The sequence below is a fragment of the Passer montanus genome, unplaced genomic scaffold (assembly GCF_014805655.1).
Source record: "Passer montanus isolate IOZ18808 unplaced genomic scaffold, ASM1480565v1 scaffold55, whole genome shotgun sequence".
NCBI lineage: Eukaryota > Metazoa > Chordata > Aves > Passeriformes > Passeridae > Passer > Passer montanus.
Genome location: NW_024370485.1, coordinates 3,152,724 through 3,169,734, shown reverse-complemented (window position 1 = coordinate 3,169,734; position 17,011 = coordinate 3,152,724). Strand labels below are relative to the sequence as shown.

Below are 17,011 nucleotides of genomic sequence, written 5' to 3'. Positions count from 1 at the left end.
TTTAATTTTTCCAGCTATAAATAAAGAGCTATATAAACAACAAACTGATACCTCTTTCAGAACAGCATAGAAGTTCCCTGTTTAAATGAATTAAAAATCAGAGCTACAAGACATAGGGGCTAATAAAACAGCCCAACTGCATATAACTCTCAAATATGTTGCAGAGAACTTGGGGGGGTGTGCAGGAGGTGTAATAGCACAGCTCATTATGAAGGAATTGGGTACTGTGCCTGCTTTAAAGAGCCCCTATAGAGAAAGGTAAGCCTGAGAAAGAGCAACACCTTTCCCTCTGGTTCTGTATAATGCGGAAAAAACATCCTTTAAAGGTTGGGGGAGGAGGGGAGGTAAAGACTGCAAGAGGAATCTCTATTTCCCTCTTCTCTTTTTGCATTAAAATTTCTGTTTGTTCTAGACAAGCCTGTGGAGAACAAATGAAATTTATGTCTTCAGTGACAATATGAACTGAAAGCTGGAGTGCAGATGGAAAGTAATTCTTTAGACATTAATCTGTGCAGGCTAGAACCATACTAAGACTATTTTAATTCACATCTGTTTGCAATTAGTAGAGTCTGTATGGGATTTTTTAAAACTACATAATTATTAAATATCTTTAAACCGAGCAGGGATTTTCAGTATTTTTATTAAGTTAACTCAAGGTAGCATACGATCCACATGCAGACTATATGAATACAATTAACAAAGTGAATTAAACCAGAATTAATCTGATTCAGGACAACATAACTAATTAACCATATTTTATTGAAAGATCAGCCCTTAGCTTGTGCAACTCTTTATTGAGCACCATTTAATGTCAATGCTGAATTAATACTTTACATAGTTGACTATGGCAGTTAGTATTTGTGTCCTCTTGGTTTGTCATATTAATGCATCTCTTAGACGTTCAAATTTTCCTCAGGAAAAACAGGTGAGCCACACTTGACATTTTTGTTATTTCTAAGTTTAAAAACTAGCAATTAGATATATGCATATACACACACATTTTTGAAGTGGGAGAGAAAAAAGAACATACATATATTTTTTATTCCTTCTCACAGATGACCTGTAAAGAATAGGGATTAATTTGTACCTAAATACATATGCAACAAACAGTTTTCAGTTTTCCCTCAGAAAGGTTGTCTTGACCTTGAAAGAAAAAAAAAGAAACAAAGCAAGCAAAAAAAAAAAAAAGATGGGGCAGGTATCCAATATTTACCAGCTTAGCTTTATAGCAGGTACTAAATTGCTCCATAGTAATAGGTATGGAGCCAGAGGAAGGGAAGATCCTAGATGAAAACAATACTTGGGTTTTCTAAAATTTAGATTATACACATTGTTTGAGTTTAATAATGTTGTTATGATAACAAGGCTACAATTTTCAACAATTCCTCCCCACCAGCAACTGCCACAAACTTCTCCCATGCAGAAAATAAGTTTAACCCAGCAAACACTAAATTCCAATAAACATTTTTAGGAGTAGTGAGAAATTTGCAGTACCAGACTAACCCCTTTTTACCCAAAGGTTTATTGAAAGGGCCTGAAGAGACCGAGTAACTGTCACCCTTTTAGTCTGGCCTCAGATTCTGCAATAAATAACAAGCAACATGATGAGCAGTGAAAAAAATAATAAATGTATATATATAGTATTTGAACGTTTCCATCTCTGAAGAATGAGAAAGAAAATTTACCATGTAACCGTAAAGGGAGAAATCAAAACCAGACGGTTCTCCTGGGTGTGGCCAGAACACAGAAATTAAACAAAAAACAACAACAAAAATAAAATAAAGTAAAATAAAAAAGAAATAAAACCAAAGAAAACTAAACAGAGCCCCTTGAAATCCATGCATTGTTAACCCTTCGTTTGTCATGGAGTTTAGACCAGTCACCTCAGCAGCAGCAGCGTCTTTGCCTTGTACCACTGGAGCACGCAGCCAGCAACCAGCCTTGCTGTTATCTGCTGCTGTGCTTGTTTCTAACCAAGTTTTTTTCTTTTTTTCCCCCTTTATTTCGATATGAAACTTTTAGAAGCCTGAAAAAATTGCCAAAGAGGCAGCAGTTTAGGCTGCCTGTTTCCAAGGCATTTGGAAAGAGTAGGAGGGTTTCAGCTATAATCCACCTGAGATGAGCAGGACTGAATGCACCGACAGCAACCCAGCACAAAATCCAGAAACAAATCATTGAAGTCACACACACAAATGCACCCTTCATGATGGTAAAAACATCTGTGTAAACCAAGCTGCCACCATTTCCTCAGCTCTTCCAGCTCTTCCCAGCCCCCATGCCACACTTTGCATTGAGGCACAAACACGTGTAGAACCTGTCCGCGTACCTGTGCAATGTGGTGAGTCAGATGCAGAAATTAACCTGACTAAAAAAAATGTAAGTGTATCTTCAAAAAAACCTGCAGGGCTATTTTTAAGCTCTCTCATTTCCACAATCCAGCTTGAGCTGCTCCACTGCCAATCCCTGCTGCAAAAGAGCAGAGGGGGCAGAGGCCAGCAGCAAGGGCCAGGAGCCCAGCCAGCAGCGCTGGGCAGAGAGAGCCTGGGGTTTCCAAGCAGCTCCAGCCAGCTCAGGACAGGGGCTTCACAGCCCCAGTCATCCCCAGGTGTGTGCTGCTCCTCCTCCCTTCAACTGATCCTGGATCTCACTGCATGGTTGGCGAGTTCAACAGGCTGAACTGACTGAAGACAAGCTCATTTCTCTCCCTGCTGCATTAGTGTCTTGCTAATTTAGCACCCAGATCCAGCTCCCAACATAGCGAAATAAGCACTGCTGGAAAAGCACTCCCACAGAAGCAGTAGATCACCTTATACTATGAAACCATAAACTTCAGCCTGAAATTCAAGTTTAAATACATCAGTTCTGTGTGTGGACTAACTGATCTCTTTAGTTCAGTATTGCAGACTCCAAGGCATGAAACCACTGAACTAGGATAAAGGGACACTGGTCATGTCTCCTTCATGCCACTGGCATCCTAAAGAGATTTGGTGACCTGAGAAAGTGATGCTGGTCATCAGTACTTAACTTGTTTTTAAACCTCATTGTATTAATTACATTTTTTGTACTTCTGGTTCAACTGATGAAATGTGAACAGAAATTGTAAGATGAATTAAAATGAAAACAAGACTTCTAATTCATTTTATGTAATAAGGGGCTTTCCAGAGTGGAAACTACGTCCAGAACAAAAGTGCCTCAATTCAAAGCACCTAATCCATTTAAAGTAGAAATAAATGCACATGCAAACTTATAATCTTTAAGGCACCATTATCAAAACCTAGTCACATTCTTATCTTAAACTACAGTTAACTGCAAACTTAAAAATCCACACAGCTTCCACAGAAGTTTTTAGTTAGCATAGGTTTACTTACATAAATCCAAACACCAACAGATGCAATTTCTCTCATAACTACACTACTACAACTAATTTTTAAAGTAAATATGAAGCCTTTCTAGGCACTATAGTCCTACACAAGAACTTGGAGATTTGAGAGGAAATCAGTGAGGGACATAAAACTTACAGTACCCTGAAACCATGAGCTCCTCTGCTCTAATATGAACTCTTACCATTTAAAAAGCTACAAACAACCCCAAAAACCACCAAAACCCATTCCCTATTCAGCCACGATTTTGCTGTGTGCTCATGTACTCCTGATCTCTGAATGTCATTGAGGGCACATCTTGGAATGCCACACGGTACACAGCTGGTGGGCAAAGAGCTTGGATTCCCTTCCCCTGCAGTTTTACAAATGCCACAGGGTACTCATTAGAGAGGCAGACTGCATTAATTCTGCAAATATGTCCACTTGCTCGATTCACCACAATAGTGGCAAAATACGCTTCTAGAGGATGCATCTCCACTAACAAAAGGAGCAGGAATCCTCTCGACTTCCTCTGGAGGTGTTTTATTCACGGTTCAGTGAAGTGCATGGTAAACTGCAACCATGGGCAGAATGCTATTTAAAGGCACTTATACCAGTCAGAGCTAGAAATGTAATGGTAAACAGGATAAATGAAACAAACAGCTAGTTTCCTGGAAGCAAGCGAAAAAAGCCAAATACATCAAGGGAAGACTGACATCATTCTATTAAACAAGAAGAAAACAAAATGTAATTCAAGGAATGTTTAAAGTTTTTATCTTGTTTCTCACACAGAGCGCAGCAGTAGCAGTGTGAGGTCTACCAGGGCCCATATACTCCTACTAAACAGACTGAATCTGGGAAGAAAGCGAGTTACAAAACAAGAATTCACATTGCTTTGAGAGAAGAATCAGCAAAACTCATTAACTGCCTCCTACGCTGCTGTGATAGAGAAAGTCAACAAATACCATTTCTGAAATAACCTGAGGTGAGAAGTGGCTGTAATGGATACACCCAGCTCTCTCTTTGGTCACCAAACTCTGTAAGGACACAGAGACCCTGAAGATGCAGCCAGTTTGACAGATCTTCCCCAGGCTGTCGAAGAAAACTGCCTGGTCATCTCAGGTGGATTCAAAATGAAGAATGCTACCTGAACGCTTCCTCCAGCCCCTCCTACTGACCAGCACTGGAGCTATCCCAGTAGAGTTCTCCCGCCACAGCTCGGCAGGGACAAAGCGCTGCTCAACCCCATCGCACACTGGGTGGGGGCCAACCCAGGGCAGTTTGTGATTTACCACTGTACCTTTAAAATATTTACAAAACATATACACAAAACACTACAACCCTTAGGAACCCAGGGAAGGGAAGGGAGCATTGAGAACACAGCACAAGGCAGGCAGCAGGAGCATCTGCTTTCGGATTCCCAAGAGAGAGGAGAAGAAGAGAGAGAGGTTTCATATCATTAGATTAGAATGGAAACCACAGGGCAGGAAAATGCATTCAGATTTTTTTCCTAAGGTGTAGAAAGAACCCAAGAGTGAGTGAGTGGCCTCCAGAAAGATCCATTTCCTTTGCTTCACCATCAGATCACCAAACTGTTGTTTTTCCATTATTATGTGAATACCAGGTGCTTCGTGCAGCTACACCCCACTCAAACACTGGGGCCTCCCATTTTCATGCTAAGCAGGAAGAATCTTGCATTCTTTTTAAAACAGGAATTATTTTGGGTGAGAAGGATGCAGATACCATGAAATAACTCTGTGGCTGTTTTCTCATTCTGTTCAGATTCTGGACATCCCTCAATACAGGCTACCAGTTTTGTAACTGCTTTTTGCTGCAAGACGACAAAAAGCAGTGGAAAACTGCATGGTGAACGAAGACTAGAAGAACATTTCTCTTTTCTTTTTTTTTTTTTCCCAAATATTTATTAATGGTTCAGGGTAACATTCATCAAGGAACTCTTCAGCAATAATTTTTGTTTTAACTGAAAACCAGAAGCCTTGGGCTTTAGCAACAGCACAAGAAGGTACTTTTCATAGTCATAAATCAAGTCTTCACAGAAAAGCCTTCAATGTCAATGTTGCCTAGAAGGGAAAGGGCAGCCGTGGGCGTTTAATACACAGGGCTGTATGGATGGGAGAGAGAGAGAGTGAAGTTCATGTGTGAAGAGGAAAACACTGCTCTGGAAAGCACAGGCAGTGGGTTATGAAGAACATTTTGCCAGGCCAGTTATTTTTGTTCTTTCTTTTGCAATTATATCTGAACAAGTAGGGATTTGATAGAGGCCAGAGGCTATTCTCAAAACCAAACAATAATGACTAAAATCAAGAGTAATTCACAGGTAGCTTTGGCCTATAAATATCAAAAGAACAGCAGGGAGCAGAATAAATATTTACGAAGTCAGCACAGCTGATTTTTTTGGTAAAGCATATAGATTTTTAACCATGCAGGGAAGTAAAACTCTCACTAAACTATATAGACATTTACTTGTTCAGAATGTCTTGTTAAAAAAACAAAACTTGAGAAAACCATGGTATTAAGTAGAAACAGGATGAGAAGAAAGGACTAAAACTCATGTCTTTTGTATACAGATCAATGGCTTTCTGGTTTCCAGATAATACAGGACTGAAGAATTTCAGAACACATCTTGGGCAACATGGGTGGAAATTTGAAGAAGGCTCTGAACATGAACATACCCCTGAATATATGCTGAAGCAAAGAGGCCACATAAAAACTGTGGACCTCAAATCCAAGCAAAAGGCATAGACTCTAAACCAAAACTGCTTAGCTGAATTGCAACTTCAAAACCTTTTGTGTGCATGCACACATGTGCACACACGTGTGTGTGAGGAGGAGGGAAATTTTGTTTTAATTGAAAATGGGAATCTTAGCATTGATTAAGTCAAGCAGAGTATAGACATGCACTGTGCAAGCTTCCCCCATAGAGCTTTGGCAATGCACCTCGCTCCTGACCTGCACAACTCCCTGCTATTCCAGTGCTGAACCTCCTGGGCAGAGAGAGAATCACAGCAATTTGTCATTGTGGTGATACTGGTTACGTGATGAGAACCAATTGCCAATTAGGAGAGAGATCACTGAATCTCTCTGCAGCTGACCTGAGCAACATTTGAAATCTCATCTCCAGAGATATAAATTGCCATTAACCCTCAACAAAACTTGCCTCTTAATATATCTGTCAGAAGAAAATTGGAGTGTGAATGCAAATTCTGTGGGGGAGGTCCACATTGGGCAGGACAAGTGGAATGAGGATGCTTATATTAAAGCACCAAATATCTCAAACATGAAAGGTCAGTATCTCAGAAGTGCCAAGTAAGTCTGCAAACCAGAATATATAAAATCCTTTCACATATGAGATATGACAGTTTTTCACAGACGTATTTTAATGCAATGAAAATCACAGGGATAGGGGCGAGTTTAGCTTTTGCTCTTACAGTCTCCCATCATACAAAGCTGTTTTACCTTATCCTGCCTTCCTCACAGGGCAGCCATTGCCAATGCAATGGGAATGGGTTGGTATGAAGGCTCAGCTGACTGAGTCCCTGTTTGTTCAAAAGGCTGGGGAACCTGATCCCACAGACAGGAGTGTCTCTGAGCATTTGTACACACTGCCCAGAAATGACCATGCTCAGAGTCTCAAGTCAGAGGGAACAGGAGACAGTCCCCAAAATAGCTTTTCCCTTCCCCCATCACTCTAGTTCCTGCTGATCTCTACAGAATATATTCTCTAGGCAATGAACTGCCTTCAACTCCGCAATCAAAACAAGAGAAGCGGGTACAGAAACAGGACTTACCTTCGAGCCACGCTCATTAAAGATTATCTCTACATCAAGGATTTTGCCGAATTGCTGCAGAGAGACAAGGGAAAATAAAGAAAAAAACATTTATTTTTGGCTATACATTTTTCCTACCTTTTGCAGGGGCTGGTTTAGTGCAAGAAGGTAGGTGAGACTATTTACATTTTCTAGCATGCTGACAAAGGCATAAAATTCCAGTGACATGACCCAATTTTCCTGGGTTAAGACATGCAGATCATCTTGGTCACAAACTCCAGCTTTTCTCACAAAAGTCTAAAGGAAGAAAAACCATCTCCAGAAGAGTTTTAGGGATTTGAGGAAGCTCATCTTTTCCCCATTAATCTAAACAATTCTTCTTTCCCTCATTCTACTATTTGACCTAAGACATGGTTCTATGATTTCATCTGAGATATCCAACAACATTTCTCACATATAATTCAACATTTCAGCTTCCTCCTGAAGTGGCTATCACAAAGAGAAACTTAAAAGTGATGTTTCTCTGGAAGGAATAGTAACATAAGACTCCCAGCCGCAGGGAATTCAAACACTAAAGCTTCTTTCCTTCTCTTTATTTTCCAAAACTTCAAGCCTTCAAAAGAATTTATGGCAGATTCAGAAACCATGAAAATGGAAAATTCCCAACAGTTTGTTTTTCAGAAAAAGATCATCCAGCTTCAATCTGTGACATATAGTAGGTGGCCAACAACCTATGCAAGCTTATCACATGCAATAGAATTCTGACCTCAGCCTAGAGACCCTAAGGAGAGCTCTGCACTCAGAGGGTTCCAAAGAGCTCCCTATTCAGCACAGAAGGAGACCTACCACCCTCTGTGGAACCTTGTATGGATTACATCTTTCACTTTGCTAGGAACTTACTAAAAATATTTTATTGAAGCAGCCAGACTCAAAACAGTGGCCTAGAAGTAAAAGTACCGCCACTTCAAAAGAGGCTCACAGTGCTCTGTCTTCCAGAAGTGTCAATGCTCTATTTCCAAACTGGATGCCTGCTCTCTAGAAAGACAGGTCTAGATGTCATTTTTAGAAGTGTGTATATGGAGTAGTCTTCAATTTTAGAGACACACACATATAGTACTCAGACAAATGCTACATCAGCTTTTCCTATCCCGTTATTTAGGAAAGCTTTCCTCAACATGGTTTTGATTTAAGTTTGAGAGCACATGAAGGAAGGATCAACAAGAAAATAAAGAATGGTTTCACAGTTAAAAAAGATGGTGAACACAGGGTCCAGGCACTGGGACACTCTCCCCTTTGCCCAGCACTCTTAAAATATTTTTGCCTTTTTTTTTTTTTTATTTAACAGTTGCATTCACAGTCAAACGATTCCGTGGGTGACCCTCTCAAAAGGCTTGTGGCCAAGTTTGAAAACCTGGAACATTTACAGCAAAGAGCCATGATGGCTGAGGAGAAGCTCTGAATATGTTAAGCAACAAAAAGTTGCTGAGTCCCTTGAACAAGCATTCCACAACTGTCTGCAAGCAAGCAAAACACTTAAAACAATTTTAGCTATAGTTTCTGTCTGCTTGCCTTCTCCATTCTTAAAAAGGAGATCTTCGTTCACAGATGTTGTTTTTACTGTTCTATTGTTTAAGGACAATACTTGATCCTCTATTCATCCCAAGAACAATTGAATTCACAACATTCTACGTTACACAAGTTTGAATAATGCTAATGTAAACATGCATCTTCCTTGAAAACTGAACATCTCAACAACTTAGGCTTGATCCATGCTGGTTCCTCCTTTGACCGTTTCTCTGCCAATCACAGCTAAAATACGTTTTCTATTTCTATCCCACGCTTGGTGTGGGCTTGTCAATAAAGGAGATTAACTGTTGATTGCTTTTTGTTGTCTTTGTTGCATACAGCTTTAGTACTGCCATGAAAGGAATCAGTCATGATTGTCATGATTGCTTTCTTGGTAGACTATCTCAGCATCCTTACATGACTGGGGCTAAACCAATTCAGCAGCTTGTGGCTGCTGAAGGGCTGTCCCTGCTCCTTTGTTTTTCCTTGTCTGGTCTCACCAGCCTTCCAGAGCTGGCCTCAGTTTTCATTCTCACCTGCAGATAAACTAATACAGCTCAGCAGTGCTGTGAAAATCTAGCCCAAGAAAAGGAAAACATACAAAAATTCTGACAATTTACTGAGCAGAAGTGGCTTGAAGGGTCAGTGAGCATTATGGCTTGAAGAAGCAAAAGGGAGCAGAAAGCAGCACACCCTGCCCAAGAGCAGGATCTGTCCCCTGCCAGATCAGCTCAGCTGCCTAGCCTTGCCACACACACTGAAACAGCCCCACTCTCAATAAATGCAAATAACCAAAATTGTTCTCAGAATCTTAAAAGCCATCAAAAATCACCATTTTCTACCTCCTTAGAATCATCTTGAAAGAGAACAAACTGTGCGGCTTCTGGTGCACAATTAGGCCGTGCCATCCTCCCCTTTCTGCACGCCCGGCTGGGCCTGGATCCTCGGGCTCTGCTGCCAGCCCCGCTGGGCTGAGCTCCCTGGGCAGGGCTTCCACTCCAGCGGGAACCCTGTCCTGTGCGTTTAACTTCTCGTGGCTGACACAACGCCGGCGGTGACACTGAACGCGAGAGGTCTGACCCAGCTGTACAAGAGGTGGCAGGGCCCTCCCTGCCTAGAGATGACGGAGGTACATCGTTTCCTAGATGACAGAATTAAGAGCCTGTGGTCGCAGCAAACGCAGGCTTGACATCTCCTGCAATGGGCTACATCCACCCATGCAAACTGCCCCAATCTCTTTTCTCCCTGGGAGTTGTGGGTGTTTGAAGAGGCAAGAGGGAAGGACCTCCTTGGGAAAGAAGAGCAGAGACAATGGGGGCTGACTGCTGAATGGAGGTTTGCTGGGGAGGGGTTTCCCTGCTCCACAAAATTCCCTAAAGAAAGCAGGGCTGTGAGGCAGAAGGATGTGTGCTGGGCTCTTCAAGGCTCTGCTGCAGCCATTGCCACAGCTCCTAACATGAGCTCTCTTATCCCCGCTGCTGCAATGGTTACAGCAGGTCCCAGCACTGGAAGGCACATTTTTTTGGTAGCATGCCAGAAGTTTCCTGAAGAATGAAAGCAGGGAAAAAAAGAACTAGTTCATTTTAACAGTTTATAACTCCTTCAAAGCTGAATCTAATTTAGTGGAACATAAAAAGGCACTTTGTTCCCCGATGGTGCTTCGCCTACCAAATGTCAACAGTCTATTGCAAACAATCGAAGTTTTAAGAGCTCCTTAGTGAAAGGTCACAATTTTTGTATGGGAAATGCTAGGCCATCTAAATACAAGGGTCAACACCGAGTGTCCTCATAATAATTTTTTTTAATTATGTATATGCAGGCATGTTTGTATTTTTCAAAAGACACAGGGACTGGCCAAATAAAACAAGTCCCATGCTTAAGTCATCCATGAGGACTAACTCTCTAATCTCCAACCTTGAAGACATGAATCACTGAGCTCACAGACTTGACTGGCTCACTCAATGATTACCAAGAACTTCTACTTAGAACTCTGCACAGCCTCTGGAGAAGGTATTGCAGGACTCCCTGTCTCCAGTGTTGCCCACCATGATTTAGAAAGCTTACTATGTGACCAAGAGGCCAGCATTCCTTACATCAGGTCGTGCAAGACACCACCTCCATGAGCTGCTCACACACACACCATGTGATGGGAAGATACACACATACATGCTATTCCAGTCATGCCACGGCAAACGAGCTACAGAATCTTGTTTTATCCTACTGGTTTCTTCCCTGGAATGAACTTGACTAGCTTTCAGTTATTTTTCATATAGCAAGTAAATGAGAATCAGACCCTCTACAATGGTAGCAGGGAGTGTTGGAAGTAACAGCTTTTAAGAGGCATAAAGATACAGACAGGAGTTATGACCAGAAACTAATCTTCTTGCTTGAATACAATCTATCTTATCATAGATGCAAAGGCATTGTGCAAGGAAAGAGATGCATGCTGTGTGTTTCTTTTCACACAGATGTCATGAAGGCAACAGATTTTTCCAGCTGAGGCCACAGCTACATTAAACATAATAAATTTGAGAGATCTGGCACCAGACAGCTTTTGTCTTCCAAGGCACTGACAATTTGGTAGGGCCCCTCCTATATGCTCTGTTCCAGCTGGCCCTGACTCCTGTGCCTGTCTAGAGCTTTCAAAATCAGCTCCAAAATGTGCCAGACAAATAAGTTAATCCTAAAGATGCAAACAACAGGGACTACAAGGCAAATTCTCTAGAAATGATGGAACAACAAAAGATAATGTGAGACATCATGTGACAACCTTATCCCTACAAGAGAACTCTGTATGTCCAAGCAGTTTCCCCAGCCCTACAAAATTCACTAAGACATGAATCCAATGAGCTAACTAAACTTCAAAGGTGTCAAACAGTCCATTCTTAAAGATGGTCAACATTCAAAATAGCCAAGAAACCAACATCCTGTGCAGGAAACCATGAGATACATGAGCAAGAGCATTTTCTAAGCAGGATAGATCCATGCTACAGAGGGAGTCCTTTCCCTAGGTCCCAGTTCCATGGGATATACCTTCAGCTGAGCACAACTGGCTCCATCACAGGGTGTATTAGTCAGTGCTTAGTTATGGCAGCATGGGGTCTGCCAGAAGTACACTGTCAGCACACCAACTTCCTCACCCAAAGCTGAGTCACATCTCTTCAAGCAATGGGGCCAACCATGTCAGCTGAGCTACACCACTGTGCTTTGCTGACAGATGGAAGATGGAAGCATCAAGGATTTATAAACCAAAGCACTACCACAGCTTACCAAGTGAATAGATAATGAACAAACACCAAGCAGCCCTTAGCAGGGTTGAGATGCTGCCCAACAAAATATACATTTTCTGAGAAATCACACTTTAACAGGAAGCCACACAAAGAGTGCAGATTTCTAACAGGATTTACAGACCACAGCCATCAGAGGAAAAAAAAAAAAGCCAACAACAAAACAAAACATGATGATGAACACAGTTTCTCAGTCATTTGTTGCTCTCTAAATCCCAAACAAAAGATTTTCACATGAAACAGTGAGATGGAGATGATCACTACTGCAGGACATCACCCAAAGAGAGATCTTATCACCAGTCTAGCTTCCAGGTCTACACTTCTGGCTCCTTGTTCCTGCTTTGTGCAATTCCCCAGAGGTGTGACTGCAGTGTAACCTGGTACTGACGCTGCAAGAAAAGGGACTTGGACCCATGCCCACAAAAGCAGCATACATTCCAAAATCGATTTGAGAGTACTTAGCATGTAGACTGAATCCATATGAAACTGGGTCAATAAAAGAGAGCTCCATGTAATTTTACCCAGGCCTTTTATCCAGCTGAATCCAGGTACAGCACAGCACTGTTTACTGAATGACATTCAGCAAAGTCTTGCTGCAGACACTCCTAGTAACTCGTAAGAAAATCTAAAAAATCTTAGATAAATGTATGATCCAGTCATCGCTGCCTTCCAGCAGAGGGTCAGTACAGAAGTTGATGGCAGAGAGCTTTCTCAGAGCAAGGCAGACAGTACAAGAGCTATTGGCAGCTGCAGGGGCACAAGCACCCCTACACACCACAGCCATGCAGAAAAATCACAATGTTCAAGCAGCACTGAGCACACAAGTCCTTTTTGAAAGGTGGTTTCAGAAAACACCCAGGTGAAACACATCAATATAATCAGCAGCACCTCTTGTAACTCTTACCAACACCAGCAAGAACAAAGCCCTGCCCTGTGACAGGGGCTCACTGTCATCACAGGGAGAGATGGAAACAGAAAACCACGGAGAGACCACTGTGTGCCAGAATATTTGCTCTCCAATACTGGTACACGGGACTTGTTACATGCAATTGGTGGCCAGTAGTACCAGGAGATGAAAAACCTAAAATACATCTTGATATCCAGAAGACAGAATCTCTTTCTTCGGGTGTCCAATCCACTCAGAAAGTAGAGTCCCCTTAAGCAAGTGTGCCATTGTGCTTTGGGCCCAGTGCATCAACACCTGCAGGTCAGAGCCTCTTGCTCTATCATATTATTACCCATATACCTTAGTACTTAAGTACTTCTTTCATTTCCAATACCTGTGCATTGCTAATTACTTCCATGTTTAAATGTATTTACTGGCAAATACAGACTTAAAATTAAGTTCTTGTTGACAAAGCACTGTAGTCTAATTTATTATTGCTTTAGCCTCAAATTATAGGCTTATGAAGGGGTTTTGCTCTCTTAACACCAGAATGAAGTTGGGTAAGAAATTATATCCACCAGGATATTTTAGAAAGAGCAAATTGACAAAATGTTTCCTCAGAGTCTAAGATTTGTATGGCTGCAAGAGCTTCCCAAAGTCTGAGCTTGCAGAACTCTGTTGCTTGGGTCATACAAAGCAATGGTCTACCACAAACATACATCATAAAGAACCTTGCAGTAGAGATATGAATTATGTTTAGAGAAGGAAAAGTATAACATTACTTGCCTTAATGTCATCATTTTACAATGTAAGAAAAAAAAGTGGCTACCATTCTGTCACCTGTAATAAATGACATTATTAATAACTGCATTAACTGAAATTAATTAAATGGGACATAATAGTCACCTTTATAGAAAACATCTATGGATTATTACAGCTGTAGCTGATAACACACAAAACCCCTTTATCAGTTGGGCTGATTATGCTCCTCAGCAGAAAGAGCTAACAGTCTACAAGTAGTAGCTAGAGACTAAGCAAGTTTTAATAAAAGCAGTGTCTCTATCTGAAGCCAGAGTCTGCAAAAATTCACAGCCTGTACTGGGCTAACCCACCTTCATCTGCAACCCTCACCAACATAGTCCTTATTTTTATCTTGCACTTAACCGAAGAGCATTTCACCACAGTAAATTCTGAGAAACATCAATTCTGACTCCTCACACTATTGCTCTCACAACAGGTAAGAAAGATTTTGTGCAGTGTTCATCCATATGAACTACCAAAACAATCCACTTGCTTGTTATTGTGGAGAAAATTCAAGATTCAGTTTGGGAACAAAAGGATCTTTCTCTTGAAGGCTGTCTAACCCTGCCTTTATCTTCACCAGGAGACTCCAAAGTCCACCCAGCTCAGAAGTCCAGAAGTGACCAGACTACCCCAGCCAATTTTACACTGGGAAGAGAATGGCTTCTTGAAGCACGAGAGGGAAGGGCTGAAGATACAAACCACGAGGTGCAAGCACAGACACTATCACAGCACAAAGCTGAAAAGACTAGAAATATGTTGAGGGGAAACAAACTTTTCTTCTGCATACACAGTCCAGAAAGGAAGGGAACATCTTAGCACCTGTGCAAGAGAACACAACTACATCATGTCAGGGGCCTTGCACACATTAGCCAAAGAATGTCCCTCAGAAAATGGATAGTAAGATTTTGAAAAAACAGTTGCAAATTTGTTTTTAACACTGATGGCAACACTTCTTCTCCCTGGTAAGCTGTTCCATTGTTCAAATAAGCCTCAATGACTATGAATTTTTTTCATATTTCAAGGGAAATTGTGTTAAATCTCAGCTTCCAAATGGAAAAGAGTCTTATGACTGTAAACAAGACTTAAACCCCTTGTTAGTAGCTATCACCCATATTTAAGCATTTGTATAGAAATGACTTACCATCTCCTAACATCTCTTTAATAAGCTGATTAAGTAACTATCTAATACCTTACCAAGTTAAAAAATCACTCACCTTCCAAGTCCTAGTTTATTTCTTTTGGTCTTAAACTGATCTCAGAACTGAATAAAATTATGCAGTCACAGTCTTTTCAATTTGGAACATGAGAAAGATCACATCCCTCCTTCAACCTGATAACCCCTTTGAATTATTGAAGCAACTATCTTCAAGAATCATAGTACTCTCCCAAATCAGTGTTTTCCAAAGAAAGCTTTCCATCTTAGGAGCACAGACCAGTTCCCACATACTCAGTACGCTGCAATGAGCTGCATCAAACACGTTTTTGTTGGATTTATCATCAGTCAACCAGGCATTTCCACTCATTCTCCAACAGTAACCTTATCTGTCTCTTTCCTCCTCCTCAAATAGTTTTCTAACTGCAAACCTTACTGGCAAGGTTTTAATAGTACCATCTCCATGGGCTGATACAGATACTAAACAAGACAGCGATGGAAGCAGATCCCTGGGGAAACTGACAACAGAAACAGTCTTGATCACAGCTATCTCCCAAGTAACTACTACTTTTTATTATCTATCATTAGAGGTTTTTAATCCCTCTAATGTGTGTTGTGCTTGAGATAAGTATCACTTTTCTTAAAAATTGGTCACTTGGAGAAATTCAGTTGGTTGAGCAATGTTTCACTCTATCAGTATTGCTTTGTACAATCCTGTCAAAATAGACATGACAGCATTTGTCTGCAAAGATGTATATTACAAAGTTCTGCTAAATAGATACTAACATGTTTTTTCAGATTCTAATAGGCTTCTCTAAAATGTTCCAAATTTATTTTTATCTTGGATCAACATACAGATAGATAGTTCTCAACTCTTTGGGTCATCCCTTTCAGTTTTTTTCAATAGTGAATTTTGGTGGGCAGTGTTCCACCCTTCTGCAACTCCTCTAGCTTACAAGAATTGGTTAAAAATTAGTATTCATGAATAATGGAGCTCCTTGCTGTGGCTATTATTATTGGACATACCATATCTAGATCTGCTGTTTTTTAAATATCAGTGAGTAGTGTCTCATCCTTCTCTGTTATTAATTATGTAGAAAACAAGATGATGTAAAAATACCCCCTCTAAAATTCTAAACACAATCAGTCGGGGGTTGTTTTTGCCCTGTTTGATTTTTTGTTTTGCTGTTGTTTGTGGGGTTTCCCCCAAAAATACACAACTACCTCCTGATTTTATACTGTACCCATACATAGACCTTTTATCTTTGCATGTAAAAAACCTGATGGGTTCTCTAAACTTAGGTCACCAGTATCTCCACGACAAGCACATTTCATTTCTCACCTGCTTCTTTGCTTAAGTTTGCACCTATATTCGCTGCTATTTACTTCCTCCTCCTTGCCTGAAGTGCAGAATAGCTTTGAGTTTTATTACCACAGTCTCAGCAACTGTGGAATCATGCCTTCTTGGCCATTAGTATGATGCTGCTGAATACTTTATGGCTTCCATTAATACTTCCCTTTTAAAGGTACCTTCCTGGGCAGTTATCCTGCCAATTGTTTAAACTCCAAGAAACAGACTATTCTAAAGCTCCTTACAGTGCTGCCTGATGCCATATTCTGTTTGCACAAAGCAAATACAGACAAATAACAATCACTGGTACCTAGGCAACGGTGGGATTTCAGGTCAGCTATTAACTCTTCTTTATCTGCAAGAACAAGGTCAACTATTGATTTATTCCACAGTGGGTGCAGAACTGTGTGCATTAAAAAACTACCAACTCCTTCTAGAAGCTTTCTGGAAGCCTCTTCATTGGCCTCATGAAATGTAAAGTAAATATTACCTGTTTTAAGCAGACCATATGATTTGCCTCCCTGTAAGATGCATATATATATATATAAGGAAATGTTTGGCCTATTACTGAGGATATCTCAAGGACCTGTTAGAAACACATTATGGCTGAAAGATGGCTGGAACCCAAATACTTTGAATTTGTTAAGAAATCCTTACATTTGCAGCTCTGCCAAATGATGCAGGTTTAGAAAGCGTTATGTAATATGTATTTAATCACACATGGAACAACATGTCTCAAGTCCACCTCTACTCAAGTCTGGACAAAAGCATTAGATATTTTCTGTGCCCCAGGACTGGGCTGACCTCTCGCATGCTG

General features: G+C 40.9%; 1 protein-coding gene across 22 annotated transcripts in view; it reads right to left on the bottom strand.

Moving 5' to 3' along the window:
- RBFOX2 (RNA binding fox-1 homolog 2) overlaps nt 1-17,011 on the bottom strand; it is a 171,746-nt gene that overhangs the window by 30,229 nt on the left and 124,506 nt on the right. For all 22 annotated transcript variants that reach the window (XR_005629388.1, XR_005629389.1, XR_005629387.1 and 19 more), the window contains one exon: nt 7,169-7,222. Coding sequence is in view for 8 of the 22 variants with exons in the window: in XM_039725392.1 (XP_039581326.1) it covers nt 7,169-7,222 (54 nt within the window). In the remaining 14 variants the exon portion in view is untranslated. The remainder of the gene's footprint in view (nt 1-7,168; nt 7,223-17,011) is intronic.